General features: G+C 39.6%; 1 protein-coding gene across 8 annotated transcripts in view; it reads right to left on the bottom strand.

Annotated features, from left to right (window-relative positions):
• LOC135251784 (uncharacterized) overlaps positions 1-21,475 on the bottom strand; it is a 128,249-nt gene that overhangs the window by 50,784 nt on the left and 55,990 nt on the right. Inside the window, exons 10-18 of one of the 8 annotated variants that reach the window (XM_064329558.1) lie at positions 16,546-16,848; positions 15,692-15,796; positions 15,197-15,277; positions 13,765-13,845; positions 8,400-8,711; positions 7,340-7,600; positions 5,927-6,256; positions 5,074-5,382; positions 4,354-4,452 (exon numbers count right to left, since the gene is read on the bottom strand). In XM_064329558.1, coding sequence (XP_064185628.1) covers positions 4,354-4,452; positions 5,074-5,382; positions 5,927-6,256; positions 7,340-7,600; positions 8,400-8,711; positions 13,765-13,845; positions 15,197-15,277; positions 15,692-15,796; positions 16,546-16,848 — 1,881 coding nt within the window. Of the gene's footprint in view, positions 1-4,353; positions 4,453-5,073; positions 5,383-5,926; positions 6,257-7,339; positions 7,601-8,399; positions 8,712-13,764; positions 13,846-15,196; positions 15,278-15,691; positions 15,797-16,545; positions 16,849-17,398; positions 17,420-17,613; positions 17,917-21,475 lie in introns of all 8 variants that reach the window. The other 7 variants (XM_064329556.1, XM_064329557.1, XM_064329559.1 and 4 more) reach the window with 7 other exon arrangements.

Genomic DNA, 21,475 nt, shown 5'->3' with positions numbered 1-21,475 from the left:
TTACTAGAAACTGAAAAAAGTCTGAATCAAATTCTATAGTAGTAGCAGTTTCTGTGACACTCCTTTTATAGTAAGACTGTCTTTTCCTATGTTCTGCTATGTGACTGTATCATACTTTACTTTTCTATAGTACAGAGAATTGAGAGTTTATCCATTGTGAGGTTCTATTATTCTTGTACATTTTGATGCATTTTAATGAGTTTTATATATGAATAAATTAATAAATTAATTAATATATGATTGAGGCAGAAAGAGGGACTCACCCTCAGCTGAAAGTAGATGACAGTATCCTGATATCCACAACAGGGTCCACAACTGTACCATTACCATGGCTGATGCTCTATGCAGCCCTTCCTACTGGTGTCAAGTCTTTTTAGAGGGGTATACTTAACAGGAAATGGCTGAACATGGAGGAAGTTCCTCATCTGACACATTGCCTGACAAGCTGGGTGCAAGAAAGCAAAACCACACTGAGATGCCTTGAGTCTGTGTGCAAATAAACCCTTAAGAGCCTGGACAGAAAGCCAAAAAGCCATCACTGTCCTAAGAAGTCACAACTGGCTAAACTAGGAAACCACTGCAGTAAGTGCAGCCATGTGTCCATCCATTATGTATACCATTATCTAAACCCGCTATACAGGGTCACGGGGGGTGCTGGAGCCAATCCCAGCGTGCATTGGGCGAGAGGCAGGAATACACCCTGGACAGGTCGCCAATCTGTCTCTGGGCACACACACCTTTCACTCGCACATTCATACCTTTGGGCAATTTGGAGTCTCCAACTGGCCTACCTGCATGTCTTTGGACGTGTAGAGAGAAAACTAGGAAGTAAACCAGCCGAGATGAAACCCACGTGGACATGGGGATAAACATGCAAACTCCACCACCATTAGCCGAGATTTAGAACCCACTGCACTCAGGAAGGAAAAGCACCTCACAGTTCTAGCCACACTGCCACTAGCCACTGTGGTGCCAGGAAGGGAGTTGCAGTGCTGCTGTCCACTAGGGGGCAGCACCAGCCCCACAGACAGTATGGAAAACAGTGCTGTCTGTAGTCACTACAGCTGTGGCCATTACCTGATATTGGGCCTAATAAAAGGCCTGGTGCTCAGGCCTAAAGGAGAGAGCTTAGGGGAATGTGTGATGGACTGTGTTGGGTGTAAGTTGTTGCATCTGAGTTTTGTTATTATTTTGCCTGAGAAGCGTTTGGTTGCCAGATTGGCGTTTTTTATTGTTTGCTGGAGGATTCTGCGGGGTCCTATAGGCAATAAACAGCAGAACATTTTTGATTTTCCTGTCTGTTCGCCACCTGATCAGTAGCCACTCCCAGCCCTGCATCACACCATACAAACTTGCGCATCACATCACTCCTTTGCCAGTACACTTAGGTCATGGCTAAAGGACAACCAACAAACAACCAACAATGCATGCATGGTGTTTAGACCAGTACCCTGCATACTTAAGTTTTTCCTGTTTGTCTAGTACTTCTATTTATTTCATCATGATTTGACTTTCATGTTAATTGCTACATGTAGCAGGCTACCATGTGCTGTATGTTGCTGTGTTTGCATGCAGCATGCTACAGTCTTTTCACTGCTTTTCTGTGTGTGGCAGTCAGCATTGCCATGGCTGATGCCCTGCACAGCGCTTTTTTCTGGTGTCCAGCCTTTTAACATGATATACATCACAGGAAATGGCTCAAAAAAACTGGAAGTACAAACTATTTTATCAAAGCTATTTTGGACTAGAGGTGTGATTACTGTGGTGACTGCATGCAGAGGCCAGGCGGAAATGGTTCATTCGGCCCATTATTATGAACTTTATATATGAATAAATGAATTAATTAATTAATATATGATATAGGTGGAAAGAGGGACTCACTCTCAGCTGAAAGTCTGTGATAGTATCCTGATATCCATAACAGGGTCCACAACAGTACCATTGCCATGGCTTATACCCTATGCATCACTTCTAACTGGTTTCTAGTCTTTTTACGAGGTATACTTTATAGGAAATGACTCAAAAAAACAGGAAGTACAAACTGTTTTATCAAAGCTACTTTGGACTAGAGGTGTGATTACTATGGTAACTGCAGGCAGAGGCCAGGGGGAAATGGTTCATTCGGCCCATTTTAATGAGCTTCATATATGAATGAATGAATTAATATATGATATAGGTGGAAAGAGGGACTCACTCTCGGCTGAAAGTCTTTGACAGTATCCTGATATCCACAACAGGGTCCACAACTGTACCATTTCCATGGCTGATGCCCTATGCAGCACTTCTTACTGGTGTCTAGTCTTTTTACAGGGGTATGTTTTACGGAAAATGGCTAACAAAGAGGAAAGACCTCGTCTGACACATTTCCAGACAAGCTGGGAGCAAGAAAGCAAAACCACACTGAGATGCCTTGAGCCTGTGTGCAAATAAACCCTTAAGAGCCTGGACAGAAAGCCAAATAGCCACCGCCACTGCTGTGCCCTAAGAAATCACAACTGGCTGAGCTGGGAAAACACTGAGAAAATTGCAGTCATTTGTCTTGTTTATACAATTCTAAATAGTCAGGTCCTCCTGTTCTCACTACCTTTGTAAAAATAAATAAATAAATAAAAACTCTGTTGCTTTCAACTGCCAGAGGTGATCATTACATCATCATTAGCCTGTTCAGTGATGAACATTCTAGTCACATATTTTACGCCTGTTAAAGGGAAATCTACTAATAGCTCAACCAGGTCCGCAGTAAGGTGGGGACTGCATAGTTTCAGAAAGGAAAAGCGCTTTTAGAGACTCTGCATTCTCAGTTATTAATAAACCGTGGTGCTTTTTACTTACAAAATGCACTGAAATTATCACAGCTGTATTCTGGAACATTCCACACAAACTTACTGGACATGTCAATAGTGTCTTGTGGCATTTTACACCTTTAATTCAGATTATAAAATGATCTTTTTTCAAAAACATGATACAGTATTTTAATATTAATTGGGAGTGAAATGTTCACAAATAAGACACAAAAAAATTTAGTCCCTTTTAGTTGCCAAATTGTTTAGTCCAAATTTTGGCCCTTTCCTGTTTCAGCATGACAATGCTCCCAGGCACACACTGAGGTCCATATGGAAATGGTTTTGTAGAGAACAGTATGGAAGAGCTTGACTGGCCTGCACAGAGCCCTGACCTCAACCCCACCCAACACCTTTTAGATCAATCGGAAAGCCAACTGCGAACCAGGCCCAATCGCCCAATCAGTGCCCGACTTCATTAATGCTCTTCTGGCTGAATGGAAGCAAATCCCTGCAGCAATGCTCCAACATCTAGTATAAAATTTTCCCAGAAGAGTAACTTCATATTAATGTGCATAATTTTGGATGAGAAGATGGATGTCAGATGTCCACATACTTTTGGCCAGTGAGCGAATGTTATTAATGTCTGGATATTTCTGTTTGCAGTTCATTTCACAGAACAAAAGCGTAGCAGAAAAACAGACAGAAAATGAGTAAGATGCTTTATTTTGATAGTGCTTTTTGTAGAGGGTATGCGGAGCTATTTCCAACCAAGAGAAAATAAACTAACAAAAGCATCAAGAATAAAGAGTTAAAACAACCAGGAATTATACAGATTCCAAACATTAAAAACAATTATAGAAAGGATACAAAAACTACATGAATTTGCAGCAATCTAAAATAAAACTGTTTTTTTCTGCATTTTTTTCAGGAGCAGCAGACGTACCTGTAGTAATAGTCAAACGTTAGGGTTCAGGCCCATATCTCTGTAAAGGTGCTCTGTGACAATGCCCTTTGTAAAAAGCGCAATACAAATAAAAAATAAAAAATAAAAAATATATATTTATATATATATTTATATATATATATGTACATTAAATTGAAGACTTTAATAAATAACAGTGGAGTCAGAGAATCTTTCAGAAGGAAGACAGACACAGGTTATTTTTAAAATTACTCATAAATACTAGGTATAGCAACAAACATCAAACTGGACACGACACAGTTTGTCTTTCCGATCTCTGCCTTTTTGAAGGTGCTTATTTTGATCTTGGTGTGTGAGTTCCTGTGTTGCTCATTGAGAGCAACCAGAACAAATAAAGAACTATGAATTCATATGCCACTACTACTCTTGTCTTACTTTGGCTTAAAGCCTTAAGGTACACAGTGTGGCATAACTGACAAGTGATGAGGGTACATAATTACTCTACTTGGCACCTTCCAAACAGCCAATGGGTATCCATTTAGATTGATACTTTTAACAGATTGTTTTAGTATCAGGGGCCCCTGTCTTCATTCAAAACTGAAAAATGTTGAGCACTTGGCTATTGTGTCTCAGTGTTAGTCTGCTTACTTGCTGGGCGTCTCCTGCAGTACCACATAAGAACTTTTAGCATCCCCAGGGTGGCCAGCACTACAATCACCACCCTGACCACTGTCTCAGTGCTCCATCCTGTGTGAGAGAGAACATATGGTTACTGAGTCTGGTGTAGCCTGTTATCAGATGCAATGTGTCTGAAGTAGTCTGTTATCAGATTCAATGTGTCTGATGTAGCCTGTTATCAGAATCAGTGTGTCTGATGTAGTCTGCTCTCAGATTCAATGTGTCTGATGTAGTCTGCTCTCAGATTCAATGTGTCTGATGTAATGTTTTCAGATTCAATTCAGATTGTTCTCTTATTGAAACTTCTGTATCTTAAGATCTTAAGACATTTGTATCTTTTGTTGAGTTTATTTAAGCCTTAACGGAATTTTTTACGTGTACTCAAATTCGGAAGGCTTGAGCCCAACATGTACCCGATTTATTACATAATTTGGGGTGAGAAACTCAGTGGACATGGGTTAAAAATATGTGAACTATCCGTTCAAGTGAGCTCACATAGGTGTGGTTGGAGGCATATGCATAGTTTTGGGAAGAGACAGAGAAACATGTCACCCACAATGGTTTCTTATAGATTGATTGTTAGACTGGCTTTATGCAGGTAAGACTTTAAATTTGACTATAGAGCCTATGTGGTTAAGTGTCTCCCCCAAGGTTGTGATGAAACCTGTGACTGTGGTTGGAGGTTAGTACCTGGCTTTGGCTCTTCAGGTTCAGTGATGGGTGCTGGCAGTATGAGGCGCAGGGGGACCTGTGCTCTGAGCATGCTCTCTGTGAACACCGCACAGGCCCAGTGCAGCTGGTCTCTACTCAGAATGGGCAGGGTGAGACTGAGCATCTTTTTTGGGTGCCCCTGACTCAGGACCTCCTGCTTTACGAGCTCCCCCCTGCCCCCCTTCATCCGGAGCCAGGCCAGGGTCACATTTCCAAATGCCAGTGATATCTCACAGTTCAGCACAACTGACTGATTCCTGGACAAACCACTAGGGGGCTCTGCTGAGACTGAGAGAGCACATGCACATGGATTAAAAAAAAATTCATTTATTTTAATTTTTATTTCTTTATTTTTCAGAAAAAAAAATTTTTTATTCAGATAGCATCCATTATTAGTAATAAAGTTTCTGTAAGGTGCACTACCTTTATGATTTGGGATCAGCGCTTCTGTTACTTACTGTTAGCCCATGGCTTTAGTCTGTTACATTACATGATGCAATATATTGGAGGAAAATGCTACATTAATAATCATCATGTTTAAGTATACTGTTATTTATTCAGTCCTGTAAATTCTGTAAGAATAATTAAATTCAGGCATCTTATCCAGAGCGACTTACACAATTTATAACAAAGAGTTTATACAGCTGGATATATACTGAAGCAATGCAGATTAAGTACCTTGCTCAAGGGTAGAACAGCAGTGTCCAACACTGAACCTGTGATCTTTAGGTTACAAGACCAGCTCCTTACCCTTTGTACTACACTGCCACCCCATAATACATAATTCATTATAATACATGCCGCATAAGCTAAACTTGAAGTGCAGACTTACTCTCAACAGTTACCAGAGTTACTGAGGCCGCCGGGTAGTATTCACAGTAACAGAAGTACATTCCACTGTCTCCAAACTTCACCGGTGAGATTCTCAGAGGGAAATTAGATCCATCATAGCGCTCAGATGAGAATCTCTCTTTATCTATCTCCATGGAAATCGAAACATTCTTATATTTTTCAGCTGAGGCCACACGGATTGTATTTGTTCCAGACAATGGCTCCCATCGCCAATAAGCTTTTCTGTATGAGACCAGAGAATGGCAGATTAGCACCACCTCACTGCTGCTCAAACTCCCTCTGTACAGAGTGTGCTGTGTTCCAAATGTACCTGAGGAATAAAGCTGTGGTTAGAATGTCTGTCTGCACACTCAGCACATATGCTACTGCTACAGGTAGTGAGCAACAAATGGAAAAACATGCTAAAGTAAATGAACTCACACAGAGTTGGTGGAACAGGAGAACTCAGGCCTCATTACAGAATAGCCTACAATACATACCCCACCTCCCACCATGAAATCTATTATTGGGAGCTATTATGAATCGTTAGTGTGATCAAAACATGCATGCCCTATACAGTAAGTATATTTTATAGTTTTTTTTTCTTAAAAGATAAAATCACAATATATTAGCATCAACAGTAACTGTCATTCTTATTTAATGGGTGAGACATTCCTACAGTATGGTAGCCTCTACTTTACATTTTGTCCCTTCTTTACTCCATTCTGGTTGTTGTGCACTACCATTGTCTCAGATGGAAACATGCATGCCTTGTTTGTAGAAATTTCAGCATTAAAATGTTAAAATACTAAACATGTACATTTTTTTCAGAATTTAAAATAGTTACTTTTTTTTTTTTTATCCTTCAAAAATAATTTGCCACCAATCATGGGGCTCAGCATATCCAATTCCCACCCTAATTCTGAATCCCCATTACTATACAGCCGCTCAATCCCTCACTCGTGGTGTCTCCAGCCTGCTTTTTTTCACTCCCCAGCCTACAGCTCACATTAACTGAGTCAAAGGAACACGTCTCATATGCAGCCTTGGCATGCAACACTCATCCAAACAGTTTTTGTGAACTTTGACTTGGTAGCCTGATACGCAAAAATTGTAGTTTTGAAAAATGTGTTAAACCTTTGACAGCCCTCATTTTTAAACTGTGTTAAACTGTGTAGTACTTCTGACAAGCCTTTTAAAATATGGAGGCCCAAGATTTCCTATTTAGAGTAATCTGCAATCATGCATCTATTGTACTGGAGTCTTAAGATGTCTATGCTGATATTGCTTGGATTTATCTTTACTCTTAATGAACAAAGTGCTTCACAGTCACAGGGTTGCTTATGAAAAAAGGTTAAAGCTCAGGATGCTTTTGTAAATGCTCCAGTGAAAACAGGTATCCATAGTAACATACCATTTTCAACTTGAAGTGTCCTGGGAATGCTGAAAATAAATTCTCCATTCCATCTGAGTGTGCAGTTATACGTTCCCTCACTGTATCGGTCAGCACTGTGGATGATGACGTGGGCAGTGTTGTTGTAGATCAGCGTTGTGTTAGCAGTAGGTTCTGTGTCCCTTTCCCAGTCCAGTGTAGCTGAATCTGGAAGGTGTGATACTTCACAGCTCATGATCACATCAGAACCTTCTTCTACTATGGACCAGAGAGATGGTTTCACTGTAGGAGCAAAGAGCAATTGAATTAGAGAATACTGTCAACCTTTTCATCAAAAAAGCTCAGGAGGTAAGAGCGGTTGTCTGGCAGTCGGAGGGTTGCCGGTTCGATCCCCCACCCTGGGCATGTCGAAGTGTCCCTGAGCAAGACACCTAACCCCTAATTGCTCTGGTGAATGCAAGGCATCAATTGTAAAGCGCTTTGGATAAAAGCGCTATATAAATGCAGTCTATTTACCATCAAATCAATGTGAGGGCAATATCTCGAAAACCAGTTATCAAAATTTAAAGCAATATACAGTCCTCCAGCTCTGTGCTGGGTGTTCTATGGAGATGGAAGAGAAAATGTAACAGTAAAGGGACATTTTTTCCTCGTTTATTGCACATTATTGTAATAGTACGTTTATTATTATGTACTATTAAGAAACTATTAATAGACTAATCTGATTTATACCACCTCAGGTTTAATAAAGCAGTGTACAAAATATGAGAAACACAAGCCACTGCTTTTACTCCCACTTATCTGTTCCCGGAGCACTGATGTAATATTTCCAGCTTTAATTCAACTCTAACAGAGTACATATGAGTCCAGTCGGAAACATGTTTACTCTGTAAGTGTTGATTTAACACTTGATATTTTACTGTGCAGCGTTGCATAAAATTTTATTCAAATTTCAAATTCAGCTTTTGTGAAAGTAAAATACAAGATATGCAGTATTTCAACTTTGTTTTATATTACTCTTATATATAAAAAGACATGTATAATTTAATAATGTGAAAACTACATTAAAGAATGATTTTACCTTCTGCAGCGAACACTTCAAACTGGGCCACTTTTACTTTCTCAGGTTTAGTTTGAATGAAAGTAAAAACTCCTGCATTTTGTAACTTGGGCTCCAGATAAATGTCGTACTTCCCTTGTTTTGAAATAGGCGCCTTCCTCAAATCCCACCAATAGTTTCCATCGGACTGTATAGTTATTATCCGAGCGTTTGCGTAGCTTCCATCATGTGACGTCCACTCCCAGATGAATTCTGTCCCGTTGGTCTCAGCAGGGGCTTGTAGAGAGACCCCCTGTCCCTCCCCAGAAAGGAAGTATTTGTACTGTACCAACACTGCAGAAAGAGAACATACTAAATACAGAGATCCAACTAAGCACAAGGCATGATAATACTGCATTTAAATATGGAGGGAAATTTCAGTTAGTTCATTAAAATTAAAAGACAGGTTAGCCTGGAGGATGATACATATTTATAAATAGTGATTAAAATGTAATCCTTATAGCTGTAATGAATATTTGAGCTATATTTTACGCTAGAATGGAAAAGTATTGTTTGTACCGATTATAGTCATACTTTCAGACCCAAGATCTAGATCATTACTTTTTTTCTGTCCTCAAAGTGGTTGTAGCATATAGCAAAGTTTTTTTTTTTTTTTCAACATCCTGTAGTAGCCTACTAGAGGAAGTAGGCAAAACAGAAATTAGAACTGTTTGCCTTACTCGTAATCAGAAATGAACATTTTTAGATTCTGACAATATTTGTGTTTCATGAATTTTACCAGTGAAATACATAGAATGTTGTAGATAGAGTATGGAGTGATTGTAAATCTGGCTTAATAATAAAGTTACGATACTATGTCTTGAATTTGATGTATGTATTACAGCATGTATACTTCTTTAATAAGAATATCAATCACACTATCATTAATAATTTCATAATAGAATTACAAATTTGAAAAGTTCTATGTGTAACTGCTTGGCATTGGAATATAAAGCCATTTCAGTGATGAAGTTAATATGCTGAAACAGTTTACCTCCTACTGAACTTTAAACTGAAAACAAACATACAAAAAAGATAAAAGAGTCTGGATCATTTAATATCAATATAGCAGTCTGGGTGATAGTCTTTCTGTTATAAATAAGACTGTTTTTATTTAAATGTATGCATTTTTATACTATAGGTTCCATGTGCTACTACAGTATGTGACTATACTATAGTTACGTCCTCTTGAATATTGAACTGAAAAAAAAAGTCTGAATCAATTTATATAGTAGTAGCAGTCTCTGTGACACTCCTTCTGTTATAGTAAAACTGTCTTTTTCCGTGTTCTATAATGTATTATACTTTACTCTTCTATAGTACAATGAATGGACAATTTGCCCATTTCAATGTTGTTCTATTTTAGTACATTTGGCTGTATTTTTATGAGCTTTAAATATAAATAAATTAATTAATTCATTAATATATGATATAGGTGGAAAGAGGGACTCACTCTCAGCTGAAAGTCTTTGATAGTATCCTGATATCCATAACAGGGTCCACAACAGTACCATTGCCATGGCTGATGCCGTATGCAGCACTTCTTACTGGTGTCTACTCTTTTTACAGGGGTATGCTTTACAGGAAATGGCTAATAAAGAGGAAGGACCTCATCTGGCACATTGCCAGACAAGCTGGGTGCGAGCAAGCAAAACCACACTAAAATGCATTGAGTCTGCATTGACAGAAAGCCAAAAGCTGTCACTGTCCTAAGAAGTCACAACTGGCTAAACTAGGAAACCACTGTAGTAAGTGCAGCCATGTGTCCATCCCTTATCTATACCATTATCTATACCCGCTATACAGGGTCACGGGGGGTGCTGGAGCCGATCCCAGCGTGCATTGGTCGAGAGGCAGGAATACACCCTGGACAGGTCGCCAATCTGTCTCTGGGCATACACACCTTTCACTCTCACACTCATACCTATGGGCAGTTTGGAGTCTCCAACTGGCCTACCTGCATGTCTTTGGCCTGTGGGAGGAACCTGGAGTACCCAGATGAAAACCACGTGGACACAGGGAGAACATGCAAACTCCACACAGAAAGGCCCCACGCCAAGATTTGAACCCACAACCTTCTTGCTGTGCGGCAACAGTACAGGAAGGGAGTTGCTGTGCTGCTGTCCACTAGGGGGCAGCACCAGCCCCACACACAGGTATAGACAAAGCTGTTCTGTATTGTACTCACTACAGCTGTGGCCTATTACCTGATCTAATAAAAGGCCTGGTGCTCAGGCCTAAAGGAGAGAGCTTAGGGGGAATGGTGTGATGGACTGTGTTGGGTGTAAATTGATGCTTCTGAGTTTTGTTATTATTTTACCTGAGAAGCCTTTGGTTGCCAGATGGGCCTTTTTCCTAATTTAGTGGAGGATTCTGTTGGGTTAGCTTTTTATTGGCAATGAATAACAGAATGTCTGTTCGCCACATGATCAGTAGCCACTCCCAGCCCTGCATCACACCATACAAACTTGCCCATCACGTCACTCCTTTGTCAGTACACTTAGGTCATGGCTAAAGGACAACCAACTGACAACCAACAATGCATGCATGGTGTTTAGACCAATACCCCGCATACTTAAGTTTTTGTCTAGTACTTCTATTTATTTCATCATGATTTGACTTTCATGTTAATTGCTACATGTAGCAGGCTACCATGTGCTGTACATTGTTGTGTTTGCATGCAGCATGCTACAGTCTTTTCACTGCTTTTCTTTGTGTGGCAGTCACCATTGCCATGGCTGATGCCCTGCACAGGCCTTTTTACTGGTGTCCAGCCTTTTAACATGGTATACATCACAGGAAATGGCTCAAAAAAACAGGAAGTTCAAACTATTTTATCAAAGCTATTTTGGAGGAGAGGTACAGTTACTGTGGTAACTGCAGGCAGAGGCCAGGGGGAAATGGTTAATTCAGCCCATTATTATGGGCTTTATATATGAATTAATTCATTCATTCATTAATATATGATATACGTGGAAAGAGGGACTCACTCTCAGCTGAAAGTCTGCGATAGTATCCTGATATCCACTACAGGGTCCACAACAGTACCATTGCCATGGCTTATGCCCTATGCAGTACTTCTTACTGGTGTCTAGTCTTTTTACGAGGTATACTTTAAAGGAAATGACTCAAAGAAACAGGAAGTACAAACTATTTTATCAAAGCTATTTTGGAATAGAGGTGTGATTACTATGGTAACTGCAGGCAGAGGCCAGGGGGAAATGCTTCATTCGGCCCAGAAAACACTGCATGTGCTGTCGGTGCCACAGTCACTAACTGTGTTTTATTTTGGGTTCTTATAATAATTAATGATGCAGTTCCTTTCACAGCTGCTTTATTATTAAATATAAAAAGTATACTTCTTAACAACAGATAAAAGCACACTGAAGAGCCCACCACCATATCCATACAATGCTACCCTGTACATAAATATGTTGCTTATTTCTCGAACAATATCACTCCCTGCTGTTCATACATTAAATAGTCAACAAGTACACATTTTTTAACACAGAAAAATAAACAAAAAACTGCAAAAAATGTACAGAAAAAACCCTTAACGTTTATATTTTCCAGAATACAACAGTGTTGTTCACAGTCAAAATCTAAATATTATCAGATACTACTAAAAGCTTCCTTTAGCAAGAAAGAATGCACCAGTGCATATTCACATAGTAACAGATCTTGGAAAACCTTCAGATTTTCTTTTTCCATCTCTAATTGTGTTGCACTGAACAGACTTGAAATGTCAAGTTTTAAATGTTTGTATTTTGTTTAATTTATCCACTTGAATCATTGAGTAGTTATCCATATTACATTGTGCAGATGCTTGCATAGACCACTTTATCATTTCCTTCTTGTTCCTGCAGAAATATGAGATATCAGAATCTTTGTTAACATGAACTTAGAACATGGAAAATATATTTTGGCTGATGAAGAAGGCCATCAAACAAGTGGGGTAAAATTATTTGGTTTACCAAATATTTGTGAATTAACTGTGAGTTTTGACCGTTAATGATTCAAATTTTTCAGCAAAGTGGACCATCCATACACACAATTTAACCTTTTATTATTGGTTGTATCAATATGATTTGCAGTGCCTGCATTATTATACGTAGATTAACAGAAAATCCTTATGGTGTTCTCCTGAGTATCCCAGAGAACATACTTACAGAATGAGACTGGGGGTTCAACTGCCTCCGTTGTTGTCTGCGAGGGTCTGCAACACCAAACAGCGATGAAAAGATCAAACAGTAATTTGGCTACATAACAAATTAATGACTTTACTGTAGTCACTAAAGTTCTTCACAAGCAGTGACAACACAAAATGATGACCTATACTAACTGAAGTTCTTCAGTAGCAGCAACAACACAAAATGATGACATCACTCTCATAACTGAATTTATTCAGTAGCAGTAACAACACCTTGCTACCACTCACATAAACGTCACCTACAATCTCAAGCAATTATTATGTGGACCATTACAGTCCTAATTCTGATAATAACATAATAAATAATATTATTCTCAGTCCTGCCTCTCCAAAAACAGCTATATCTTTTGGTCACACAGTTGAGCTGCTTGGATGTGATACTCACCTCAGTATAGAGTATACTGAACACATGGAAAAGTACTTAGTGAAACTGCACATTGAGAATAACTGATTATAGGTTTGCTTGGTTGGTCTTTATCCACGATCATGTAACACTTTTTCTCCACTTATTTTTTGAAGCTATAGCTACCATCGCTCATAGCGATTTCTGGCATAACGTATTATGTAACCTTATGAGGTTAAGTCATCTTTCGGCAGACATGAAGTGGCTATTTAAGAACAACTAACGGCTAATTACTTTAAAGAGTTACCATTATGGTAGGGAGGAAAACCAGCATAAACAGTGAGTCCTCAGGACTGAGAATGACAGCTAGGATCAGCTGTGTGCATCTCTTACCCAGTGACGCCACAGGATCAGCTGGACTTCAGTGTTACTCGTCACTGCTTGTAATGATTTAATCATCTCAATTATTTATTTACTCTGAAATTTTAGATGGAGCTAGGAGCTACAGCTGTCGATTGAACATAGTGTATCTCTAGCAGAAGGATTTTACTGTTGTCCAGCAACGGGGTGAACAGCATTGTTGATAACAGCGGTTTAGAAAATTAGGCCAGAATAATTGGTTGGAACAAAATCCACCACCAGCCACCCAAGAATGGAGATTTGCACCCCTTGCACCCCAAGATAATGTGTAGCCAAACTTAAGATGTTGCTCCAATTACAATCATTGGAGAGAACTCATAAACTGACAAGAGTAACATAGCCATTTTATAATTAAGATAATACTGCAAACTTACCCAGACTGGGAGTGGACAAGGAAAATATTAAGTATTGGAGCTCCTCACTGTCATTCTCCTCTTTAGGGGTATCCTGGTTTCCTATTAGTAAGAAAATATATAAAAATGTTATATATATATATATAAACATATAAGTATGTATGAAATGTATAATCCATATATATGTGGCACCTGATTGAATCTGACTCCAGGCCCCCCTTGTGCGTGTACAGAGTGTCTTAACTGCAGAGGTGGGAAGTCCCGGGCTCAGAAAGTAAAAGTTTTGTCATGTGTTTATTCCACCCATCAACTCAGCCGGCTGATTTCGCAATTTAGTTCTACCGCATGGCTGAAAGATTGAGCTAATTAGAAAATCTGGGTGATTGGAACAAAATACCAGGGAGGACTTTTACTTTCTAAACCTAGATTTTTTCCACCTCTGCTTAACAGTAAAAGTGTCTCTTTTTTTTTGGTGCATATCGCCCTCTAGTGGACATGGTAGCAAATAAACCTCTGGTTTAGAAATTACATGTCGAATGACCAAGTGATCTATTTTTACTGAATCTTTTCCCCCACAGTTTGCCCACTTCCTCCCTTTACTCTTTGTTTAAACAAACTTACTATTGTTTAAAGGATCCGAAGCGGTTTTTGAAATGGGTTTTAATGCTTGTGTGTACGTGTGCATGAGGCTTTGTATACTTCCGTTTTTAAACTATAACCGCTAGTGTGTATGAGGCTTAACTGATGCGGCCATAACCTCAAACCCAGCCTCTAACCCTGACAGGAAAAGGCCGGTTATGTCCTGCCTGTGCAATCTCATATCCAGTCATATTTAGCAAATGATTTTGGGCCAGCTTAAACCTGCATTTGTCAGACCTGAGTCAAAAACGTATCTGTTTTAGATTCAAATACATTTTTACGCTTTACTGATCTGGTCTGGTGTATTGGAACCAATGAAATACTCTCAAAAAGTGCAATGCCTACCTTCTGGTCATATTGGCATGCTCAATTACACCAGGCAAGATCAATAGAGCACAGAAAAGTATTTGAATCCAAAACAAATGCGTATTTGACCCAGGTCTGATTAATATGGTCCGGGCAGAGGGAACTCCTGGCATACCTGCAACTCAGCCTCCTTTTAAGAGAAGGCAAAGGTGCAACCCCAGGTATGTACTTTCTTTTGAAAAGAAAAACACAGGTTTTTACAAATAGTTTCAGGTATTGCTCAGATTCCCATGTAGGACACTGCTGCTGTACCCTTAAGCAAGGTATTGAATAGCTCAGAATACTGTATATCTAGCTGTATAAATGGATGCTGTGTTTTGAAAATGCAAAAAGCTGTGTAAGTCACTGTGTATAAGAGCGTATGATGAATGCCTGTAAAGTAGTGTATTCCCTTACATTACTGCACTGCCTCATGCTACGTGTGAATAGTCTTGTTCCCCTACACTACCTTGACCTTGCTGCAGATCTGTGATGTAACTGTAGACTGCATCAGCTGCACCGTTCCCTTCAGATGGTGATGTGGAGGGACCTGAGAGAGAAAAAAACATTTAAGCAAACTGTAAATGATCTCTCTGGGAACTGATTGGTCATATTTGGCTGATCTTGTGTATGGCATTGGATTGTTTTTTTAGCATTTTTCTCTGTACTGGATTAGTTTTAAAAAGAACAAATGAGATTGTTTTTATTGTCTGTTGTATGTCATTGATGATCTTGATGATTTTCAAATCAATTCCATTTGCAGTGTTGCAACAGGTTTAGAACTGTTCTTTTCACATTGAGCCCTCTGTTTGCAACTTGCAAAGAATGAGTGAGTCTTAAATATGACAAAGCTATAAAATAAAAGATATATTATATTGGTGTGAATGCTCTAGAAAGATGTGGAAGTGATCTAGAAAGCTCTGTCAGACAACAGTGAACTAGGAACAGAGTGAAGAGCTCTTACCCGCTGCTGTTTTCAGACGCTGAAACAACAGAAACAACAGCAACAGCACTCCAACACACACAGCAGCAGTACAGGCCACACCGATCACCAGCATCCTCCCATTATCTGTGTTGGCACAAAAGAAGGAAACTTAACTAGGGAGCTCAGGACAGGGAGAATATTCAGCTTCTTTTTTTTTTGTTTTAATTTAATTTTTAAATTTAGCTATATTAAAATTTACATTCGTTATTTAGACAAAGGTAAAATAGAAAATTCAAGGATACAAATCATGGCACATGAAACATGTAACACTTTAAATTTAATGCTAAATTGTTAAGATACAGAAGACGTGACAGTTCCAAACCTTGAGCCCAAGTGTTTCTGACATAAAGCCCTGTTTTGTGATGGGAAAGCTTGAAAAGTTAAAGAAAGAGGTGCCAGGTCAGAGAGTTACACTGGCAGTACATATGCAAGCCTGAAATCCAATATAAAGAGCAAAGCTATTTAGATTTAAAATGTGTGACGAGCGGACTGTCATATTCTCAAACACTAGGACACAGGAGAGACAGAAGCATTATTATTCAGTGGCATGGTCTGGATTCAGTCCCCATTTTAACAGCTGGATTCTGATTCTTTCTCATTGTGGGTTGAATGAATTTTTAGCCTTAAGTGAGCTCATAGGGATGTGGTTGAAGGCATATGCATAGGTTAAGAAGGAGACAGGGAGACATGTGACTCCCAATGGTTTCTTATGGATTGATTGTTAGACTAGCTTGTATGCTTGTGAGACTTTAAATTTTACTATAGAGACAAGGTAGTGTAGTGTCTCCCCCTAAATTGTAATGAAACGTGTGTCTGTGGTAGGAGGTTAGTACCTGGCTTTGGCTCTTCAGGATCAGGTGCTGGCAGTGTGAGGTGCAGGGGGACCTGTGCTCTGAGCATGCTCTCTGTGAACACCGCACAGGCCCAGTGCAGCTGGTCTCTACTCAGAATGGGCAGGGTGAGACTGAACATCTTTTTTGGGTGCCCCTGATTCAGGACCTCCTGTTTTACGAGCTCCCCCCTGCCCCCCTTCATCCGGAGCCAGGCCAGGGTCACAGAGCCGATCACCTGTGATATCTCACAGTTCAGCACAACTGACCGATTCCTGGACAGGCCACCAGGGGGCTCTGTTGAGACTGAGAGAGCACGTGCACATGTATTAAGAAAAAAAAATGTATTTTAATTTTTATTTCTTTATTTTTCAGAAAAACATTTTTATTATTCAGATAACATCCGTTATTAGTCATAACGTTTCTATAAGGTGCACTACTTTTATGATTTGGGATCAGCGCTTCTGTTACTTACTGTTAGCCCATGGCTTTAGTCTGTTACACTACATGATGCACTATATTGGTCGGAAAATACTACATTAATAATCATCATGTTTAAGTATACTGTTATTTATTCAGCCCTGTAAATTCTGTAAGAATAATTACATTCAGGCATCTTATCCAGAGCGACTTACACAATTTATAACAAAGAGTTTATACAGCTGGATATATACTGAAGCAATGCAGGTTAAGTACCTTGCTCAAGGGTAGAACAGCAGTGTCCAACATGGGAACTGAACCTGTGATCTTTAGGTTACAAGACCAGCTCCTTACCCATTGTACTACACTGCCGCCCCATAATACATAATTCATTATAATACATGCCGCATAAGCTAAACTTGAAGTGCAGACTTACCCTGAACAGTTACCAGAGTTACTGAGGCCATCAGCATACCTTTATGACTTGGGATCAACACTTCTGTTGCTTACTGTTAGCCCATGGCTGTAGTCTGTTACATTACATGGCACAGCATATTGTAAAAAAGGCTACTTTAATGAACATCACGTTTAAGTATTTATTCAGTTCTGTAAATTGTGTAAGTATAATCAAAACCTGAAGTGCAAACTTACCCTGAACAGTTACCAGAGTTACTGAGGCCATCGCGTAGCCATCAAAATAACAGAAGTACCTTCCACTGTCTCCAAACTTCACTGGTGAGATTCTCAGTGGGAAATTAGATCCATCAAAGTCGTCAGATGAGAATCTCTCTTTATCTACCTCCGTGGAAATCGAAGCATTCTCGTATTTATCAACTGATGGCTTCCATTGCCAAGCAGCTTTTCCATAATATGAGACCAGAGAATGGCAGATTAGCACCACCTCACTGCTGTTCAAACTCCCTCTGTACAGAGTGTGCTCTGTGCCATATGTACCTGAGGAATAAAGCTGTGGTTAGAATGCCTGTCCGCATAGTCAGCACATATGCTACTGCTCAGAGGTGGGTAGTAACGCGTTATATTTACTCCGTTACATTTACTTAAGCAACTTTTTGAATAAATTGTACTTGTAAGAGTAGTTTTAATGCAACATACTTTTCACTTTTACTCGAGTATATTTGCGAAGAAAAAATGTTACTTTTACTCCGTTATATTCGGCTACATTCCGCTCGTTACTTTTATTTTTTACCCATTTTTTATTCAAACCACGTTCTGTTTGTTTCTTTCTCTCAGAGAGACTTCAGCCAAAGAGGCTGACTGATCTTTGCTTTGGCGCTGTCATAGCCCCACATGACTCCGTTTCACCAATCAAACGTAGCCAGTCACAACACACAGAAGGATGAGTGGGCGAGAACAATGGCTGAAACAACGGCGGGTGATTCGTAGGAGGCAGAACACCCCTGGCCTCACGTTCAAACTATGTTTACTTTCAGACTACCAAAAACAGTAGTTACATTATGCGCTGCCTTCTTTGTCTGCCTAGAAATGTGGACATTTCAGCCTACAATAACTCAACTTCGAACTTGAGAAAAAATATAAGCTGTAGGTTAGTTTTTTAGGCTGTGGATAGCTAACTATTTGACTGAGTGGTCATTTATTGTCTTGGACAATCCGTTTGTGAAATAAAAGCGCATTCGTGACGCCTGGGTATCTTCCAAAATAGCTGCGCGTAATACCACACCTGTTGTTTACGTCGTTGTCGCCCTTTTTTGTACAGTCTGACTTGATTGACAATTCATTTATTCAGTAGGTGAGAGTATAAGCTTTCTAACGATGTATAACATGTCTAATTTAGCTAAAGTACAGTAAAGTACTGAAAAAATTACCTCCGGAGGATAACAAGGACGTTTTTTCTACATAACTAGGTACAGGTTGTTACTTATATTTTATATAGACTACAGTTGAAAATCTGATGTTTTTCTGTCTACCGAACGAACCCGGTCGATAGATACTCACACTAAAGTAGTAGTAGGCTACTGAAATATTATGATCTAGATTAACCAGTAGGCTAATATCAGCAACTTTTTTCGAGCTAGCCACTTCAATTGAATTCTCCTTTTTGCTGTCAAAAGAGCAGTGGAAGGCAACGATAGCTTGGAAAATATGAATTGCAGTTTGGATAGCTTTCAGTGTACTGTCAACCCCATAACAAAGTTGCCATTTCATTGTAAACAGTCGTGTCTGTTTTTTCCCCTATTATTTTCGCGCTGTGTAGCCTACTCAGTTAGGCAACATTTATGGAGCCAGTCATGTTTGTGGTGGCTACTCCATAGGCAAGGGGGTGTATTTCAAATTAAATGAAAAGATGGGCAGTGGCGAGAATAAAACGGCCGTTTATAATTCAAAACGGGACCCGACGATTAGCACCGATGTATTCAATATAGCTCGTTACACTCGTTAAAAGTACATATCTTTAAAGGAGTAACATGGTGGTTGAAATGACACTTCCCAGTTGTCTTCAGGCAACAAATGTGCATTTTTAAAATTATTATTCAGTCATTTCAATGTACTTTAAAACGTATTTTTCTAAGCCTAAATTTCCCACTATAAAAGTTCACCCGAACCTTCTGGGCGTGGTAATGAGAACTGTCAGTTAACTATATTTTGATAGACCGTGCCCCGTTACCATATTACATTACATTACAGGCATTTAGCAGACGCTCTTATCCAGAGCGACTTACACAACTTTTTACATAGCACTTTACATTGTATCCATTTATACAGCTGGATATATACTGAAGCAATGCAGGTTAAGTACCTTGCTCAAGGGTACAACGGCAGTGTCCTTACCCGGGAATCGAACCTACGACCTTTCGGTTACAAGCGCAGTTCCTTACCCACTGTGCCACACTCCGTACCATAGCTACCCTCATGATACACGCTCTTTTTGAGACACTTATCACAAGCTAGCTAGCTTAGTAGTATATCAAGTATCGATAGATAGCTAAGGTAAGGACGTTGACTTATATCCAATTATAATTTTTGCTATCTAGCTAGCCAAGTTAAGATAAACGCACAACTATAACGTCCTCATAAAAGGAAACTAGCTAGCTAACGTTATCGATAACATTGCCTTATGAAAGCAAACTACCTAGCTAGCTAACGTTAGCTAGCTGGCTAAATGAATATAACCAGAAATAATCTAATAGTCCTTAAAAGGCACTCTAATTTAAGTGAACCTAACGTTAGTCAAATATTTGCATTGTCTTGCCTGTAAGCCAGCGGCGCAAACTATGGGTCTCGAGTTATTGGGATGGCAGGTATGCCATCCCGCCAAGTTACGCCTTGGCGGGGGCATGCCCCCATACCTATACAGCACCGAGAGTTTGGCACTTTTCAGGGTTCCCCACAGAAATAACCACAACAGCCACAGACACTCAGCCCTTAAAAACATTAAATTCTGTACATTCTGACCCCATTTCAACAGACAGAATTCATAAACAACTTCACATGTCCACACAATAAAGCCCCAAACTAAGGGGATTTTGCGTTTTCTCCTTCTTCTTCTTCTCTTTCTTCTTCTTCTCATTCTTATTTTTCCTGCCGCCTATCCCACTAACAACGTGTCTCCCCATTGGACATTTCACTGACACCGGCCAAATCTGCCCTACACAACCCAATCAAAAACGCGCATACACACGCAAAATACCAATACATTTTTATACTGAAACATTTCCCGTTCAAACAGCTAGTCCGCCCGTGGCCTAGTGGGTAAGGTTACAGTCTTGGGAACATGGGGTCGTAGGTTCAAGCCCAGCTTGGAACACGTTTCTTTAACCTGCTTCAACCCTCACTAATAATTGTCTACTACCCTACTTATCAATTATTGCTTTTGCACCATATTTACCCGCCGTTCACCGTTCAGTTATTAACCGGCTACAATATTGCTAAGCCACATGGATTCAACGGGAGCTCTTCTGTGCTTACTGGCCTGTGTTCTTTAAAACTACCGGCAGGTTTGCTAATGATATTTCACGCATTGCATAGCTATGGCATTAGCTAACGAAGTTACGGCAAATGTATTCCTTTCATTAAAAAGTTACACCAGTTCACCACTGTGCCATTTCTATTAACTATATTTCTTCACTTGGCTACCGTACAAAACTTTCATATCAGCAAACGCCACGTTTCTATTTCTACATTCCTGTTACCTCGCTCTGTTCTCTATCTAGCCACATAAGCTACAAACAATTACTACTTATTTACATTCTGCAACTCCGCAGTTTGTACAGCTAATCCATCCGTGGCCTAGTGGGTAAGGTTACAGGCTTGGGTACACTGGGTCGTATGTTCAAGCCCAGCTTGGAACACGTTTCTTTAACTTGCTTCGACCCTCACTAATAATTGTCTACTACTTCTTAATTATTGCTTTTGCACCATATCTACCCGCCGTTCACCGTTCAGTTATTAACCGGCTACAATATTGCTAAGATATATGCATTATGACTTACCGTCTGTACGTTCAGTTATTGACCGGCTACAATATTGCTAAGCC

Source organism: Anguilla rostrata, chromosome 3 (assembly GCF_018555375.3).
Source record: "Anguilla rostrata isolate EN2019 chromosome 3, ASM1855537v3, whole genome shotgun sequence".
Lineage (NCBI taxonomy): Eukaryota > Metazoa > Chordata > Actinopteri > Anguilliformes > Anguillidae > Anguilla > Anguilla rostrata.
This window is presented reverse-complemented; position numbering and strand designations above follow the sequence as displayed.